The sequence below is a fragment of the Mercenaria mercenaria genome, chromosome 3 (assembly GCF_021730395.1).
Source record: "Mercenaria mercenaria strain notata chromosome 3, MADL_Memer_1, whole genome shotgun sequence".
Classification (NCBI taxonomy): domain Eukaryota; kingdom Metazoa; phylum Mollusca; class Bivalvia; order Venerida; family Veneridae; genus Mercenaria; species Mercenaria mercenaria.
In genome coordinates this window covers 67,449,904-67,467,559 of record NC_069363.1, presented here as the reverse complement: position 1 = coordinate 67,467,559, position 17,656 = coordinate 67,449,904, and the positions used below count along the sequence as shown (strand labels likewise).

The 17,656-nt window shown below is 35.2% G+C and overlaps 1 protein-coding gene across 1 annotated transcript; it reads left to right on the top strand.

The window, feature by feature from the left end:
- The first annotated feature begins 2,791 nt into the window (after positions 1 to 2,791).
- On the top strand, positions 2,792 to 17,560 carry LOC123523444 (PHD finger protein 24-like). Its single transcript, XM_045301122.2, has 8 exons — positions 2,792 to 2,923; positions 3,842 to 4,010; positions 4,220 to 4,420; positions 4,532 to 4,610; positions 4,847 to 5,049; positions 11,144 to 11,304; positions 12,768 to 12,854; positions 13,338 to 17,560. Exons 2-8 carry the CDS (start codon positions 3,846 to 3,848, stop codon positions 13,411 to 13,413), a joined length of 972 nt encoding a protein of 323 aa, XP_045157057.2. The 5' UTR covers positions 2,792 to 2,923; positions 3,842 to 3,845; the 3' UTR covers positions 13,414 to 17,560.
- Positions 17,561 to 17,656: the final 96 nt, after the last annotated feature.

Below are 17,656 nucleotides of genomic sequence, written 5' to 3'. Positions count from 1 at the left end.
ATCAAAGGCATCAATAATAATAATAATACAACAAGTTTGTTGCTTGATCTGTTAACATTCTACTATTGAATTTAATGACTTGGAAAAGAGATGTTCTGTTCTTCTGATCTGAAATGCAGTTAAGGTATAAATTATTATAAACATGTCCTTCTTTTGAAATGACGTTCTAATTTATCAAGGAAGTTGTAAGAAATGCTGAAATCTTTTATGTTTACCGCTAACTTATTGATTTAATTTCTTAATAACTCTACACAATATCGAGTATCTAATTAAAAAGCAAAAATAAGACCTATGTAAAATTGACGTTCATGCCAAATAAGTATAGAATACATTTTATAGGGTAAAATGGGGTAACTGGGACAATGGGGAAACTGGGACACTTTACACTTTTCAGTAAATTGGGGTAAATATTGGTTACGTTCCCTAAATAAGATCATATGTTGAAAAAAGACATTCAGTGTTAAAGCCTAATATGACAAAACTTTTCTGCCGATGGATTGGAAAATATTTTAAGAATCGATTTTCTTAGACATATGTTGAGAGTATTACTAATTAAATAAAAATAAGAAAACATAAAATTACACGCTGTAAATAATTATGCCTATTTTTTCAGATGGTGCATTAAAATATTCTCGTTATGTTCCTGTCTAGTGAAACGCACAGTAGAAATAGTCGTCTGACTTTATAGATGTATTTGCTTATATGTGGTCGGTATATCAATAAAGATATTTAATTTCGGTACCGTAACGGCTTGATCATAAATGTGACGTCAATTTTGACGCAAGAAGCTGGTTCTCGTATACACAAAATATCGCATTTAACTTGTTTGAAATATTGAAGCGTATTATGTATCATTGCAAATCAAGGACATGCCATTATTTTTTTAAAATTCTATAAAAAAGTATAATGATTTTGTTTTATTGACTTTCATTTTGAATAATAAAGTGGCCTGTCATGAACCGTTGCGTTGACGTCAGACAACGACGTTATAAAACAGGTGCTTGTTTGTGAAATATGGCATTTCCAAAATATTTATATTAGTATGTGTTGATACCTTCAGTTATGGGAAGAGTTGCAAAACTGTAGGTATCACATTACTATTTCATACAATGGGATTTGTTTTTGAGAAAATTACAACATACTTTATTTTTGAACGTTCCTTTTCAAAAGTGTCCCACTTACCTAATGTATTGGGGCAAGTTGGACACTGTCATTAAGAACAAAGTTCTCCATGATTTTATTTTTGAACGAACTGGATGCTGGAAGAAAATGGGGATATGCTCCAATGGACAGTACATAAAAGTTGTACATAACTGGACATAACCACTATAAATTGTCAACTTTTAATCTTTTTCCACAAATGAAATGAAAATAGGAAAGAAAGTCTAGTAATGACGAAACTCTGATATTTTGTAAGTATACCACTAGTTCACAGGCGTGGTCATAATATATATTAGCTTAACTCTGGTGCAACTACTGAATTTTCTACCCGATACCAAGTTTACATGATCTAAGTCACTGTTTAGTCACATACGTTTATTTAAAGGGAGATCGTTCCGTGAACCCCTCCCACTCATTCCGCGTAAAATCTGGTGAGTTTAGAATTTTTGATAGTCTAATAGGCTAATACTGATATTTCTTTCATGTTTAAAGAAACTGTCGTTAAATCTTATATTAATAAGTAGTATTTATACTAGGTGAAGCGCAGGAACCAACCGACAGTCAAGCCAACATAGTAATATTCAGGCTAAAGCAAACACCAAATATTGGCCAGACAACACATTTCAGGTACAGTTTGCCAATAGTTTCCGAGAGCGTATGCCATGTGTCCGTCTAGATCTCCTTAACCCTGCCTTCATTCCCCTCACATTTCATCCCCTCCTCCCGAGTCTTCCTGTATGCAAAAAGCTAGTTAATGTCCTTATTTCTTTGTGAAAAAAGAAACACATTTTAATTGTCCCGTTAATATTTGATAAAATCTATGTTTTAAGACTGTTTAAAATTTTGATCAGTTTCAAGTTAAAAATCACATATATAAGTACATAATGGATTATGTCAAGTTTATGTTTAATTCATACATAGTTATTACACTTATAACATTTTTCTATTTTAAACGATTTATATAATAAGCATATATTGAAACAAATAATGACATAATTTAGGCAAAACTTGGACATATTGATTTCTTTATGCATCCTTGTTTTACAAAACAGTCATAAATTGTAATTAATACAGAGCTATATTTTCAGTTTAGAATTCGTTTTTGATCTGTGGACATGAATGGTTTCATTTGTCATAAATGCGACTGTAATATACATAAATTCTAATAAAACTAAAATGTCCCAAGTTACCCCAACTGGGTGGGGTAACTTGGGACACTTGACCAATGTTTAATTAATTTATAGTTAGTCACAGGTTATCAGGTATTTGTAAAAGTTTATATTCGTCATATATTATATAGGTTGCGCATACTGAAATATCAATAAATCAAGTATATATTTTGTCTTTCTAAAATATTACTCAACAGTGATTCTTTAAGTGTCCCAGTTACCCCATTTTACCCTATTTGTAGTTCTTTATTTTGGTAAATACCAATTCAAAATGTCTAATTTACTTTGATAATAACCTGTTGAAATGCATTGCATCAGCTGCGTTATAGTTTCTCCTATATGTTGTATATTGTCTGCGTTTTCACACTACCCGTCTGCGTTTTCCCTCTATATCTATATTGTCTGCGTTATTCGTCTGCGTTTTAATCCGTGCCCCGTGCCCCCGCGTTAAAGTTGTTTCCCCTTGATGCAGTTACGCCATTTTCTTCAAATGTTTACCAAATTACATGCTACAAAAATTGATTTATTTCATTGAAAAGTGGATGAAGAAAAGCATACTAATTTATTTGATAACATCAATCTACATTATTTTGGTAAGGGTAAATACTTACTGATGCATGTCACTTATCTTCTTTTCTGTTTTTTTCTGTCCAAATGATCAGCATTTGCATACGAAAGTTGGTGGGGTAAGGAATTTACATTATCACAGCAGTTTCGCCACAAGAGTACACGTACAGCATGTACGCCGCAGGACTCGGGCCAGGAGTACACAGCATGTACGCCGCAGGGGTAGTACACCGCAGGCTCATTTGCATGTGAAATTTATTTATTTATTTTGTTGGGTTTAACGTCGCACCGACACAATTTCAGGTCATATGGCGACTTTCCAGCTTTAATAGTGGAGGAAGACCCCAGGTGCCCCTCCGTGCACTATTTCATCATGAGCGGGCACCTGGGTAGAACCACCGACCTTCCGTAAGCCAGCTGGATGGCTTCCTCACGTGAAGAATTCTACGCCCCAAATGAAGTTTCGAACCCACATCGATGAGGGGCAAATGGTTTGAAGTCAACGACTCTAACCACTCGGCCACGGAGGCCCCTTGCATGTGAAAAGTTTATGTGCCGCATACATGCTGCTTACTATTTCCCGCATACTAAATTCCTCCAGTGTACATCCTGTGTACTATGTAGTCCACAGCATGTACGCAGCAAGTAGTACGCGACAGAGCTCATTTGCATGTCAAAAGTGTACTACAAATGTACTATCGGTGTATGTGCGGTGTATATCCTGCGTACTATTTAAAGCCCTTGATTTCAGTACACATCATGTACGCATCATATACGCTGTATGTACACAGCAAGAGTATGCAGCAGGCCTTTTTCTTCTGTAAGGGTAGGGGAAAAAACTACAGAAGGTTGAAAGTACGCATCATAAAAATGTATTTCTATTTTAATTAAAGTGTACAATGTGTATACGTAAAAGACTTACGTAAGTACGATTTACATGACAGTTTTATGAGGAGAATGAAGACACAAATGGAGAACGACAAGGATGAGCTGTTGAGGAAACTAGAGGACTATACCATTACAGAAAGTCCTAGCATATCTACAATCCGACCAAGGTCACCCGTACAGTCAACCCGTAAAATACCGAACCCGGACGTGCCGACATATGTTAAGGTATATCTTCTTTTTTTAAACCATATCCGAACATTGTAGCTGGAACCGGGTTCTACAGTTAAAGATGGAAATGTTTTAAATGTAGACTTCATGATACGTTACTGCAATAGATTAAGTCTGTGTATTTGACGAGTGCACTAAACACACGCACAATTTCTTTGGATATCAAAAATCGCTACAGTCGCTCAACAATTTATCTTTCTTTCCAGTATGAGATACCTTCAAATACTAAATGTGCGATATGTGAGCACGTGTTTGCCGTGTTCCACGAGCACGAGGCAGTACCATGTCGAGTGTGTGATGATGTCTTCCATAAAGATTGTCTGATGAGATGTGGAGATCTTACAGATACAGACAAACATAACATAGACAAAGCAAGGTCCAATATCGGATGGAGCTGTCCGCATTGCGTACGTATATTGCTTACAAGTTCAAATATATCATGAAGACGAAATTCAAAAAAGATTGTATACACGTTGTTGCTTGTCAATATCACTACGACCAGTTTGCATATATTTCAGGCAAACATTTTGCTGTTATTAACGACTGAAGAAGTGAAGGCGATGACATATTTATTCGAGAAAATAGACTTCAATCAAGGTACAGCGTCTTTATGTACATTTCTCTTAATATGTCTGTCCAATCTAATAGACATCAAAACAATGGATTTTGTGTCAAGTTTGAAATAATTTACTTGGACGATGAATTTTGAACATGAAAAAATCCGTATCTGTGATTTTCCTTAATTAAATTTTGACAAATACATTTATTTACGCAAGTAATTTGTTAGTTTTAAAGCTCACCAAATATAAAGATGTTCTTACATATTTTTCCAGATTTACAAATTTCACTGACGGAGTACCTTCACCATTTTTCACGCCGGTGTTCACTGACCAACAAACGTGGCCAGCTATTACCGGCAGAACGGGACAGACTTTCACGCAAATTCAAATACATGGACATGAACAAAGAGGGAAAACTGGACTGGTGGGAATTTGTCAACCACGAAAGTAAACTTTATCCGGCTGATAAAAACAAAGTATGTTAAAATAGTCTTTACTTAACATAGACTTAAGACGTGCATATGCTGCAAAACATTTGATTACATAATCGTTTGTTACAATATGCATGACGTAATTTAACGTGTGGCGCAGGTGGCCGAGGGACTAGTGGATATTTCTATCCAATTCGTCAACACATGACTAATATTTTTTCTTGCACAGAGCTTTTTATTTTGACAGTTTATTTTTCTTGCATGCCGTATCTTACAAATAAATTAAGCAAACAGAAATACTTTCAATGTAGCACTCTTTCTTATAGTAGAGTATGTACACAATGTGCGGGAAATTAACGTCTGTAAGCAGGAGTGACGTCATTACATTTCAGCGACGCACAGTAACAAAGTTCCCCTTTAATCCACAGGTGCTAGTAATTAAATCCTTTTCAAAGGATTATAGAACATTATAAAGGATTTACTGGCACCTGTGCTTTAATCGTTTGTAGCGTAATGTATGTTCTCACCAAAAAATAACGTATTTTGAATCGAGAAATTTACTAGATCTATAAGGAATAAACAATAAATAATCAATGCATGAATCACCACTGGTTGTCTTTAACAGCACGAGAGTCATCTCCAAATCCGTGACTCTAGTTACCTCCACTGACGGTCCGTCCACATAGTCACAAGCAACGACTATTAAAAGTCGGCGTAATCGAGGTACTTCAATCCTTCAGACAGAGTTGTACGCTACCTGATGTTTTCGTATTTTACATAAACAATATATAGGCCTAACCAATGCATCAATCGCTACTAGTTGTCATTAACAGCACGAGAGTCATCTGGCATGGGGTAAATCAAAATCCGTGACTCTAGTTACCTCCCCTGACGGTCCGTCCGCAGAGTCACAAGCAACGACTATTAAAAATCGGCGTAATCAAGGTACTTCATTCCTTCAGACATGACTGCTAGCTTAATGATGATTTAATGGCGAAAAGAAAAATATTTCTAGCAAATGTCTTTGTGTAAAACGTAATAGATCTATATCATGTCATGTGCAGCTGCGCTTTACTCGAAGAAAGTCACCTATTGATCTATATTTGGTGTATCTATACAAGTATCTGAAGTTAAATTACAACATTTGAAAACAAAACAGATCTAGGGAGAGATCTGTTCATATCTACTCTATTCCCATGTGCTTGTTCCTTCATGAACACCCGGAATAAAGATAGGTGAACAAATCGAGCATGACTTTACACTGTGCTAAAAGCTGTAATAATAACTCTGTAGGGAATAAATGTTTCATTATTGAGTCGGCTAAACGCTGTCAAGCGTTTGACGAGTCCTTGCTATCGCTCGATTTCTCATTCTTAAATGGCCTCACAACACAGCGAAGTGATGTAGTTCCATTAGATTGTCTCTAATTTCAAAGAGTTCATTGATCCAATGAAGTTCATTTATGTCAATCCTATTTGCTATGACCAGTATACGATGTAATCTGTCATATTTATGACTTGTAATTGTGCAATACTCAAATAAAGCCACGTATTTTCTTCCGCGGTAACTCATTAAGCATAAACACACATAACGATTCTGCGGGATTTGGTAATACATTTGCGCATATGATTTTTGGTGACAAATTTTATGCCTTTTGTCACAAAATAGCAAATATGATGTTCGTAAATTCAAATAAAAACTGACATTAACTTATTATCCAAATTATCCTTTGTTACCCTGTCGTTTCAAAAAATAATCTTTAAAATCATTGCGCAAATAACAAATTTATTGCGCTGTGCTTTTATGAATTGCGCAGGCTTACAAAACTTGGCGTAACATCCAGCGAAAGAAAATATAGTTCCAGAACATACTGCTAGTTATTTTATTGAGTGGGTACCTCTGAAAGCTTGGAATGTCTCTTAAAAAGAGTTTCCACATCGTGAAATTAAATTATGACAGCTTCATTTTAAATGACCTGAAAAAGATATGTGCGTACGTTAATTCTTCCCCGAGACTTCGCGGATGAATCCTACTACATTCTGGACACTTGTCGGCAAACCGCGTGACCTGTTTATAACAACGCTTCTACGATCTTGCGTGGGTTGATTTTGCAGTCAGTAAACGGATAAATTATCGGAAGAAGAAGATTTATGGTTTGTTTAGTACTATTTATATTAAAAATGATTTTATTTCTTATTTTTCGGAAATAAAAAAATCGGCGAAACATTAAATTGTATTTTTTTGTAGTTTTTGAAATCGAAAGTAGATCGTCTATGTTTGGCTGCTTTGACGAAACGAAACAACTTTTTTTATAAAAAGATTTAAATAAGAAGTAATTTAACCGTAAACTTCAATGTCAGATACTGCCAATTGCTGCTAAATTTCTTCGTATCATTGGTAAATATCGAGCTGTGTTATGAAATTTTAACATTCAAGTAACATACATGGTAGATATTATTGTAACAGAAATGATTCTAAGGGATTTATTTTTTACACCTACATATAATCTATATCAGACTCATTTCTAGTCCTGAGGCATGATCTGAAAAGTAAAAAGATGAAGTGACAGTCATACTTTGGTATTGTAATACTAGAAAGAATCTAGGTAATATTTTGAAATTGAAACAAAGATTTTCAGTTTTAAAAACGCACCAAAGGCTGTATCAAGGGTCTACATATTCAAAAATTTTCTTGTGGTAATACCCAAACCTACTTGCAAAAAAGTGGGTATCCTCCCACACCCTTCCCCCATATTGCCACTTTACAGTTTGATACATTTTCCCTTTTAAAACCTGCCGAAATGCCATTTTCAAAATCTGACTGCAATTTAAAAGCGGAAAGAAACACCCTCCCCACACCCCCACCCTGCTACCGACCACGTAAAAATTGCTCAAAATTTTCTGCCCAGTTGGGCCGTCTGTCTACATGAATCAAAATGGATAATTGAATGTGGATGGACTTCGGGATAACAGACATGATTTTTTTTGGGGTTAACAAGTCTGAAATAGAATAAATGATAGTTTTAACTAAAAAGAACTGCATTTATTAATATCGGTTACACTATATATTGACACTCAGCAACATTTACATACATGTATCTCTAAACGCAAAAGTAAGTGTACTTTAAATTTTACATCACTTATAATATGATTGAACAAACCTAACATATGAAAGGCTATCGCCAGGCCCCCTTATAATATCTGTAAATATCAGTTCTTTCGTCCATCCGTTACAAATTGTATGTGGCAATCCGCGCTGTAAAATTTTAAATTATAAATTGTCATATTCAAATTTTATCATGTGCGAATATATACCAGCCGATAATTGCCTCTTTTGGCAATGCCGGAGGCAAATGTTTACTGGAAAAATATATAAAGTCATGGGCAGTATCTTAGTGTCAGCTGTCAAATTGTAGTTTGTACTTTCAACATTTTTATTTCTGCGAACCACTCTTCAATTTTAGAGAAATATATTGGGTTTAAATACTTGTATAATGTCAATCAAAGTTTTACTAGGCATCGACCGAATGTTCATTTCATTTATTGTAACAAAATCTCTCTTTAGTTGGGGGAAAAAAACTGAAAACAAACTGAAACTGGTAGACTATACTGTCAGTACATCAATCATTAGCCGACTCAGGCCCTTCAGGCCTTTGATATTTTTGATTGTGTACACTTTATTCCTGAAAGAAAAAAAAGACATCCCAAGAGATCTAAGAACGCGCAATAGTGTATCTTTTCAAATCTGATAGTCTGTTAGAACTGTTTGTTAAAACTTGCATTATTTGTTAAAAATGTGATGCAAAAGGTAAAGTAATTTTACCACCTTCCACCTACATAATATAACTTCCACCTACATGATATTACATAATATAACTTCCACCTACATGATATAACTTCCATCTACATAATATAACTTCAACCTACATAATATAACTTCCACTACATAAGATAACTTCCATTACATAATATAACTTCCACCTACATAATATAACTTCCACCTACATGATATTACATAATATAACTTCCACCTACATGATATAACTTCCATCTACATAATATAACTTCCACCTACATAATATAACTTCCACTACATAATATAACTTCCATTACATAATATAACTTCCATCTACATAATATAACTTCCACCTACATAATATAACTTCCACCTACATGATATTACATAATATAACTTCCACCTACATAATATAACTTCCACCTACATAATATAACTTTACATTTACACATATTTACACGTCTAGTCACCCTCAGATAGAATTACTGTTTGAAATATGTCTGAACTGTCTTGAGACTGTTTTGTAGAAATTGTTAGTGTGTCATACAGATGCCCTTATGGGGCCTTGTATTGAAATAAACTGAAACTGAACTGTAAGTTCATGCATATATTTGATAGTTGTTTTTCTATGGGTTTTATGCGGAACATGTCAAATAACGTTTCTATGCACGAGATAAAATGTATCATAGATTATACAGCAAACTAAATTTTATAGATCTACTGTGATAATTACGTCATATAAAATTCTTTCACTGGTGACAGGTGCAGATGGGAATATCCGGCTCGAGGGTAACTGTTTACGGCGGTAACGAGGCCCCTGCCGAGTTACCGCTTAAACGGTTACCCGAGAGCTGGATATTAAATCTTTTTCTTGCATGCCATATTCAACAAATAATAGTAAAACTAGATTCAAACAAATGATTTTCTTATAACACCTTTTTCTTAAAGTGGCGTATCAACAAAGCGCGGGAACTTTGCGTCCTTAAACAGGAAGTATGTCATGACGTTACAAAGACGGAAACAACGTAATAGTTCCAGTTTTGTTTTATCATCTACAGTGAAACGTTATATTTTTTCCGTAAAATGACGTTTTTCGAATCGAGAAATATGTTATAAGGAACAAAGAGAAACTATCAAGGTATCTGATTTTTATTCCGTTTTACTTAAAACATAATTATTACTACACAAATCTAGGCTATTGTACAGATGTAGTTAGTTAACGTCATTTACGGCACTAGTCATCTTACACTAAGATGGAGTTTTCCAGCACCGGTGAAATCACCAGAAATCCCAGTCTGGTATGCAAGATTGAGGGGTGCCAGATGGATTTTGCTGGCATGGGTAAAATCACCGGAACGCCAGTCCGGTGTGCAAGAAATATTTACATATTTACATTCACTATACATTGAAGTGGAAAGAAAGAAGCGGTTATTTTGTATAAACAACATTGGTGTAATTATATCAAGGACGACCCTTTTCGTGTTCTGACATCATTCAAAAAAAAAGAAAAAGAAGAAGAAAGAAAGAAAAAAATGGCGTCGTTCGAAAACTTTCAAAATTGGACGTAAAAATTTCAAAAAGAAAAATATCAAAACTGAACTTAAACGACTGCATGTATGATTTATCACTTGATTTAGCAATATTTTAAATACAAACTAGGCACTGTATTTTATCGAAAGCCTAATCACAATTAAATGTGGCAGGGTGTTTTGACTGTTCTATGTCGAAAAGTGCGAAATCCTGACATGTACGTATTTTGATTTTTCTGATACTACTTGAAAGCAAACCACTTATTCCTGGTAACATTTATGCTACCCATATAATGGCTATCAGGCAAAATAGAATGATCTAAATGCTATTTTTGTGCGTTTAAACAGGTATAAACCACATTACGACTTCTTGCACACCGGCCTTTGGCGTTTCCGGTGATTTTATCCAAGCTGGCACCATTTGGAGCTACAGATGACTCTCGTGTTGTTAGGACAACTAGCGATTCATTCATTGTCTATTGTTTATGTAAAATACGGAAAAAATCAGGTACCTTGACAGTTTCTCTCCGTTCCTTATAGTATATTATAATGTAAATATGACATTGTAAAGAAAACTTTGGTATTTACACACGTGCTTGCACATAATGAAGGGCAATTTAGTATATACACTACGAAGAGCAGTTTGGTAAATACACAATGTACGTGTACATAATGAAGAACATTTTGGTATACACTCATGTACATGTACATTGTAAAGTAATGGTCTATAAAATAGGCCTGTTCCAAAATGAAAATTCCACTCAAATGAGGGACTAAATAAATTATTGGATAAATGACTGATATTTTGCCTTCAGTATGATTTGGTTGATCTATTAACCAAGAAGGAACTGTGTGCAGCCAAGGCAATATTTAACAAGATGGATACCGACGGCGACGGCAGAATCAGGGAATATGAAGTAAAAGAGACCTTCAAACATTGGTACAGAAATTTCGAAAGTCAGAAGCCTAGCTTGAAGTAAGTTTATACAACTGGCCTTGCTTTTTATGCTTTGCCAACAATTATCTCCATGTTCAGGTCGATGATTTTTCATCGAGTTATTTCCCTTTGATAATTCAACATTAGTACACTATATATGCAGTGTAACTAAAAATACAAACTTCAAGTAGGAACAATCTGTTTTAGATATATGTTAGTTAACTGCATCAAAGTATGTAGACTGAAAAAATATTATAATATCATTTTTTGAGAAAAAAGTTATTTGAGCTGAAAAAAATGATCCCGGATAAAATCTTTGGAAAATATGGAGACAACTTCGCTAAGACTTTATGGTAGATTAAGGTGACTATTAGCCTAGAACCTCATGCAAACTATGCAGTTTTTACCTCTAAAATGTCAGAACCCACAGAATTTCACAAAGTAAAATATGCTGAAAAGGCTACTGCTGGAAAGAGGACAATCTCTACTACCCATATATATGCGTCAAAGTATGGGAAAAATATCAAGAAATATGAGAAAATCAAAGAAATCAATTTCAGGACTGTTAGATGCATGACTGTCTTATCATGCATAGCATTTAACATAGATAGGTTACTTTTCCTTTGCACTGATATAACATGGACAGGATTAGGATTAACAGACGATGTTCACTCAACAATTTCACCATATATAAAAAGATTGTACCTCTTGTTTAAAGAAGGCTTAGGGTAAGTCTCTACACTATAACATCATTTCTTGTCTCGTGTATTCCTCAGCAACCACACGCTGGCGTTCAGCGAAACTTCATAAGAAGCTTCATGTCCAATAGGAGATGCGCATATTACCTTCATGTTCCGGTCGGATGATTTTTCACTGAGTTATTGCCCTTTGATTATTCAACTTTAGTAAGCTATAGCACCATCCTTGCCGAGAGTATTCCTAAGCAACCTCTGGCTGATATTCAACGAAATTTCAAATGAAGTTTACTCCCAGGAGAAGTGCATAAGTTGTGGGTGCTTTTACTAGTAACAACTACTTGCTGGAGTTCTTAGAAGCTTCTTTGGAAGCTTCACTACTAAGAAGCCAAATCCTGCTTTTGTGCTTTTAATATGCAATAGTCATACTTCGGGGAGCATCAATTGGTTTACCGATTTTTTCTTGTTCTTTTCGATTTGCAAAAGTTGTCACCAGCTATATTATCAATTCATTGATGGATATATGATGTCATCGATGTCAATGTATTTAAGACAATTATAAGTTAATAAAATGAGTGGTTTCACATCACAGGAGATAATGTAACACAGAGGACATCTCACAACAAGGTTATTAAGAACACAGACCCCTCTCAGTTTCCTTTAAACCAACTTTATAGTGATTATACTTTCCAGTCGGCATAACAGGAATATTTCTTTTTTAATATTACCAAATTCGAACGTGTACTGCCAGATAATTTTCAGAAAGACAAGTCAAAATGCATCTATTCTTCTATCGTGTGCTTACAGGACAGAGATGGTGAAAGACTCGGACATCCTTGATCTACATGCCAGTGTTTTCACCCAGTTGGTCATGGAATCTAATAACAGTCAGGGGTACATATTTCAACGGGTTTTAGGTCATACCAACATATTTAAGGAACTAGCTTTAATGGTGGAGGAAGACAGAAGATGCCCCTCTGGAATTAATTCAGACGGGCTGGCATATGGATAAAACCACCAAACTTCCACAAACCAGCTGGACAACTTCCTCGCATTACAACTCAGCAGAGCAGACCACAATGTAGTTGGCTCAAAAGCTCACATGAGTTTATGTTTGTACTTGTTTACTATCTTGCCAACTTTGAATAAATCTTACCTTAAACCTAAATTAATAGCAATTTGCCGTAGAAAGTTACCTTTTTTGCAAATAATTTTATAGTGGGTTTTAATTTAAGAACTCTTTCTTTTGGACATCTTACAAATGGTGTTTCTATTAAATATTGCAAGTAAATAATAATATTGCAAGTAAATAATAATTTCAACATAAAATAATTACAAACCTATCAAAATGATAACCTAACAATTTCTGTATTACAGTGATGTGAAATGGGAGGATTTCATATTAGACCAGGCATTGTATATCATTTGTGCTCGACCAAACATCAACATATAGGAGAAAGGATACAAATCAACTTGAAAACACCATTCAAAGTTTTTAACAATTCTCAGGGATTATTTGTCAGTTGAAACAGCAAATGCTAAAAATGTGTATCTCTGACACAAAGACGGTTTAAGCACTGGTATGGAAGGAATGTTGTATGTGAAGTATATAATTTTAACTTGTGTTATTGTGTATATATGATGAGAACAGAAATAGTACATTTTTTACAATCGGATTTCAAATTTTTGTGCTATGTAATATGTATTAAAAACAAGAGGGCCAAGATGGCCCAAGGTCGCTCACCTGAGAAACACACCATAACAGTGTAAACATGTTTGATCTAGGGATTTCTGGCCAATTTTCATTACAATTGGACCACAAATGTGGTCTCAAATATTTTATTTGATATGACCTAGTGACCTAGTTTTTGACCCCAGGTGGATGACCCATATTCAAATTTGACTTAGATTTCATCAAGGCCATCATTCTGACCAAATTTTATGAAGATCAGTTGAAAAATACAGCTTCTATCGCATACACAGTGTTTTTCTTTGAGTTGACCTAGTGACCTACTTTTTTACCACAGATGACCCATATTCAAACCTGACCTAAATTTCATCAATGCAATCGTACTGACCAAATTTAATGAAGATCAATTGAAAAATACAGCCTCTATCGCATACACAAGGTTTTTCTTTGATTTGAACTAGTGACCTAGTTTTTTTACTCCAGATGACCCATCATCTAACTTGACCTAGATTTCATCAATGCAATCATTCTGACCATAATTCATGAAGATCAATTGAAAAATACAGCCTCTATCGCATACACAAGGTTTGTCTTTGATTTGACCTAGTGACCTAGTTTTTAACCCCAGATAACCCATTTTCGAACTTGGGCGAGATTTTATCAAGGTTATTATTCTGACCAAATTTCATGAAGATCAATTGAAAAATACAGCCTCTATCGCATACACAAGGTTTTTCCGTGATGTGACCTGTTGACCTAGTTTTTGATCCCAGATAACCCATTTTCGAACTCAGCCTAGATTTCATCAAGGTAATCATTCAGACCAAATTTCATGAAGATCAGTTGAAAAATACAGCCTCTATCGCATACACAAGTTAAATGTTGACGGACGACAGATGCCGGACATCGAGCGGTCAGAAAAACTCACCCGACCATTGCTCAGGTGAGCTAATAATAGGGGATCGATCCCTCTACGGTAACATGCGATATACCGAATTAGATATATACTGTCGAATTAAAAAATATGTCCTTCCGGCACGTGCTCAGAGCATCTGACTTCGGATTTTGTTTTAGTAAGCGTCTACATAACTTGTCCCAATCGCAACGTCTTGCACATCAGTACAAATAAGGGAAGTTGTTGTTTTTATTCCAAAATCTACCTTTAAACTGATAGGGAATCGATCTACGATAACATGCGATATACCGAATGAGATATTTACTATCAAATTTAAAAAACAAGAGGGCCATGATGGCCCTAGGTCGCTCACCAGAGTAACACACCATAACAAACATGTTTGACCTAGTGACCCAGTTTTTGACACCACATGACGCAGTTTCAAACTCATCTGAGTTTTCAAGGACATAAACATTCTGACCAAGTTTCATGAAGATTGGGGCAAAAATGTGGCCTCTCGTGTTTTTTCTTCAATCTGACCTAGTAACCTAGTTTTTACACAACCGGAGCTAATTTTTAACCTGTCCGAAATTTCATAGAGACAAATATTCTGACCAATTTTCATTAAGATTGGACCAAAAAATGTGGCCTGAGTGTAAAAAAGAGCGCCAAGATGGCCCTAGGTCGCTCACCTGAGAAACACACAGTAACAGTGTAAATATGTTTGACCTAGTGATTTCATGGAAACATATATTCTGTTTAATTTTCATGAAGATTGAACCAAAAATGTGTAAACAAGTATTTTATTCCATTTGACCTAGTGACCTGGTTTTTGAGCCAAGATGACCTACATTCGAAGGCTATCATTCTGACCAAATTTCATGAAAATCAATTGAAAAATACGGTCTCTATCGCATACACAAGGTTTTTCTTTGTAGTGACCTAGTTTTTGACCACAGATGAGACATATTCTGACTTGACCTAGATTTCATTAGGGCAATTATTCTGACTAAATTTTATGAATATCCAGTGTAAAATGCAGCCCCTATTGCATACACAAGGTTGTTCTTTAATTTGACTGGGCGACCTAGATTTTGACCCTAGATGACCCATATTCTAACACGACCCAGACTTCATCAAGACAAACATTCGGATCAAATTTCATGAAGATGCAGTATAAAATGCAGCCCCTATTGCATACACGAGGTTTTTCTTTGATCTGACCTAGTGACCTAGTTTTTGACCTTAGATGACCCATATTCGAACCTGACCTAGAATTTATCAAAGCAATCATTCTGACCAAAATTCATAAAAATCAATTAAAAAATACAGCCTCTATCGCATACACAAGGTTTTTCTTTGATTTGACCTAGTGACCTAGTCTTTGATCCTAGATAACCCATTTTTAAACTTGGCCTAGATTTCATCAAGATAATTATTCTGACCAAATTTCACGAAGATCAGTTGAAAAATACAGCCTCTATCGCATACACAAGGTTTCTCTTTGATTTAACCTAGTGACCTAGTTTTTGACCCCAGATGACACATTTTTCGACGTTGGCCTAGATTTCATCAAGGTAATCATTCTGACCAAGATCCATGAAGATCAATTGAAAAATACAGCCTCTATCGCATACACAAGGCTTTTCTTTGATTTGACCTAGTGACCTAGTTTTTGACCCCAGATGACCCATTTTCGAACCTGGCCTAGAGTTCATCAAGGTAATCATCCTGACCAAGTTTCATGAGCTAACAAGCATTTTCTTTCATTTGACCTAGTGACCTAGTTTTTTGACCCCACATGACCCAAATTAAAACTAGTCCACGATTTCATGAAAACAACATTCTGACAAAAGTTTTGTGAAGATTGAAGCAAAAAAGTGGCCTCTAGAGTATAAACAAGCTTTTCATTTGATTTTACCAAGTGGCCTAGTTTTTGACCCTACATAACCACACCCTATAACCTGATGCCCACCACGCCGAGGGATGCGGCTGTCACAGAGGTCAGAAATCAATAACGATGAGTAGTGGTGTTAGTCTTTTAAGCTGTATTTTTTCATTTCGACTTTCCATGAAAATATTCTGGCGCAAGCATACGTGTAAATGCCTTAAGATATTATGTAATTAATCCTGGTGACCAATTTTGCGAAATAAAGAAGAATTCAGCTGTTTAAATTGGACGTTTATTAAAATTGATGTGAAAATCATATTTAAAGGCCCCATTCGAAGTGTTTACAAAATATTTTGATCGGATTTACCTCACACGCCAAACCATCAATCATCTGGGGATAGTCCTGGCAAGTTTCAAGTCTGTCCGTACGTCTACACCGACGTTCTGACCCTCCAAAGGGACCCGGGTATAGTCACGCATGATAAACCTTACCGCAGAGTGCATTTTTAAATGATGCCCATCCCGCTGAGGAGTCAAAATATAGGATACCGTTTACGGCAGAGGGGAATTTGGTGTAAAAACGTCTATTTTGGCTGTTTGTTGCGCTTTTAAGACTTGGAGGTCATGGAATCATTTGCAGTATGCATTGTTTATACTTGTGTTTAAAATGGGCTATTTTCAATGGTGAACACCGCTGTAACACAGTGTTAGTCAGTCTAGATTGAACTTCTATCTATCTCCGACGTTGCATACTATCTGCTACATGTATAGATTGGTTCTGCTGCAGTAAATGTTCATTTTGTATCAATTTCTTTTATGATGAAATATACAGAAATAATGATATCTTAAGTTCTGGTACTTGCGTTCTTGCAGGATTCAGTGTTGAAGTTACGGTTAATATTAGATATTAAATCGTTTTGCATTTATTATATACAGCTTTCATTTAAATACACATCTGATCATATAGTTTAACACAGTTTGTTGAGTAGTATATTTAAGCATATGTATTTGAAATATATGAGAATTGTTTTTTAAAAAAATGCTAAGACACTGATTTGCAGCTTACGCTAGAATGATTGACCATTTAGTTACAGGGAACTGAAACAGATGAAAACATTTGGAATGCTGGATATAGGACAAAAACATACACCTCCACACTTTAAAAACGCACCACTCAGAAAATGGGTCACAAAATTTTATTTTATATGACAATTCCATTA

Excerpts from the sequence above, each read along its gene's own strand:
- LOC123523444 (XM_045301122.2), top strand. The coding sequence starts at position 3,846 with ATGAGGAGAATGAAGACACAAATGGAGAACGACAAGGATGAGCTGTTG. Across the intron at positions 4,011-4,219 it reads ACGTGCCGACATATGTTAAG|TATGAGATACCTTCAAATAC; the intron begins GTATATCTTCTT and ends CTTTCTTTCCAG. Across the intron at positions 4,421-4,531 it reads GATGGAGCTGTCCGCATTGC|GCAAACATTTTGCTGTTATT; the intron begins GTACGTATATTG and ends CATATATTTCAG.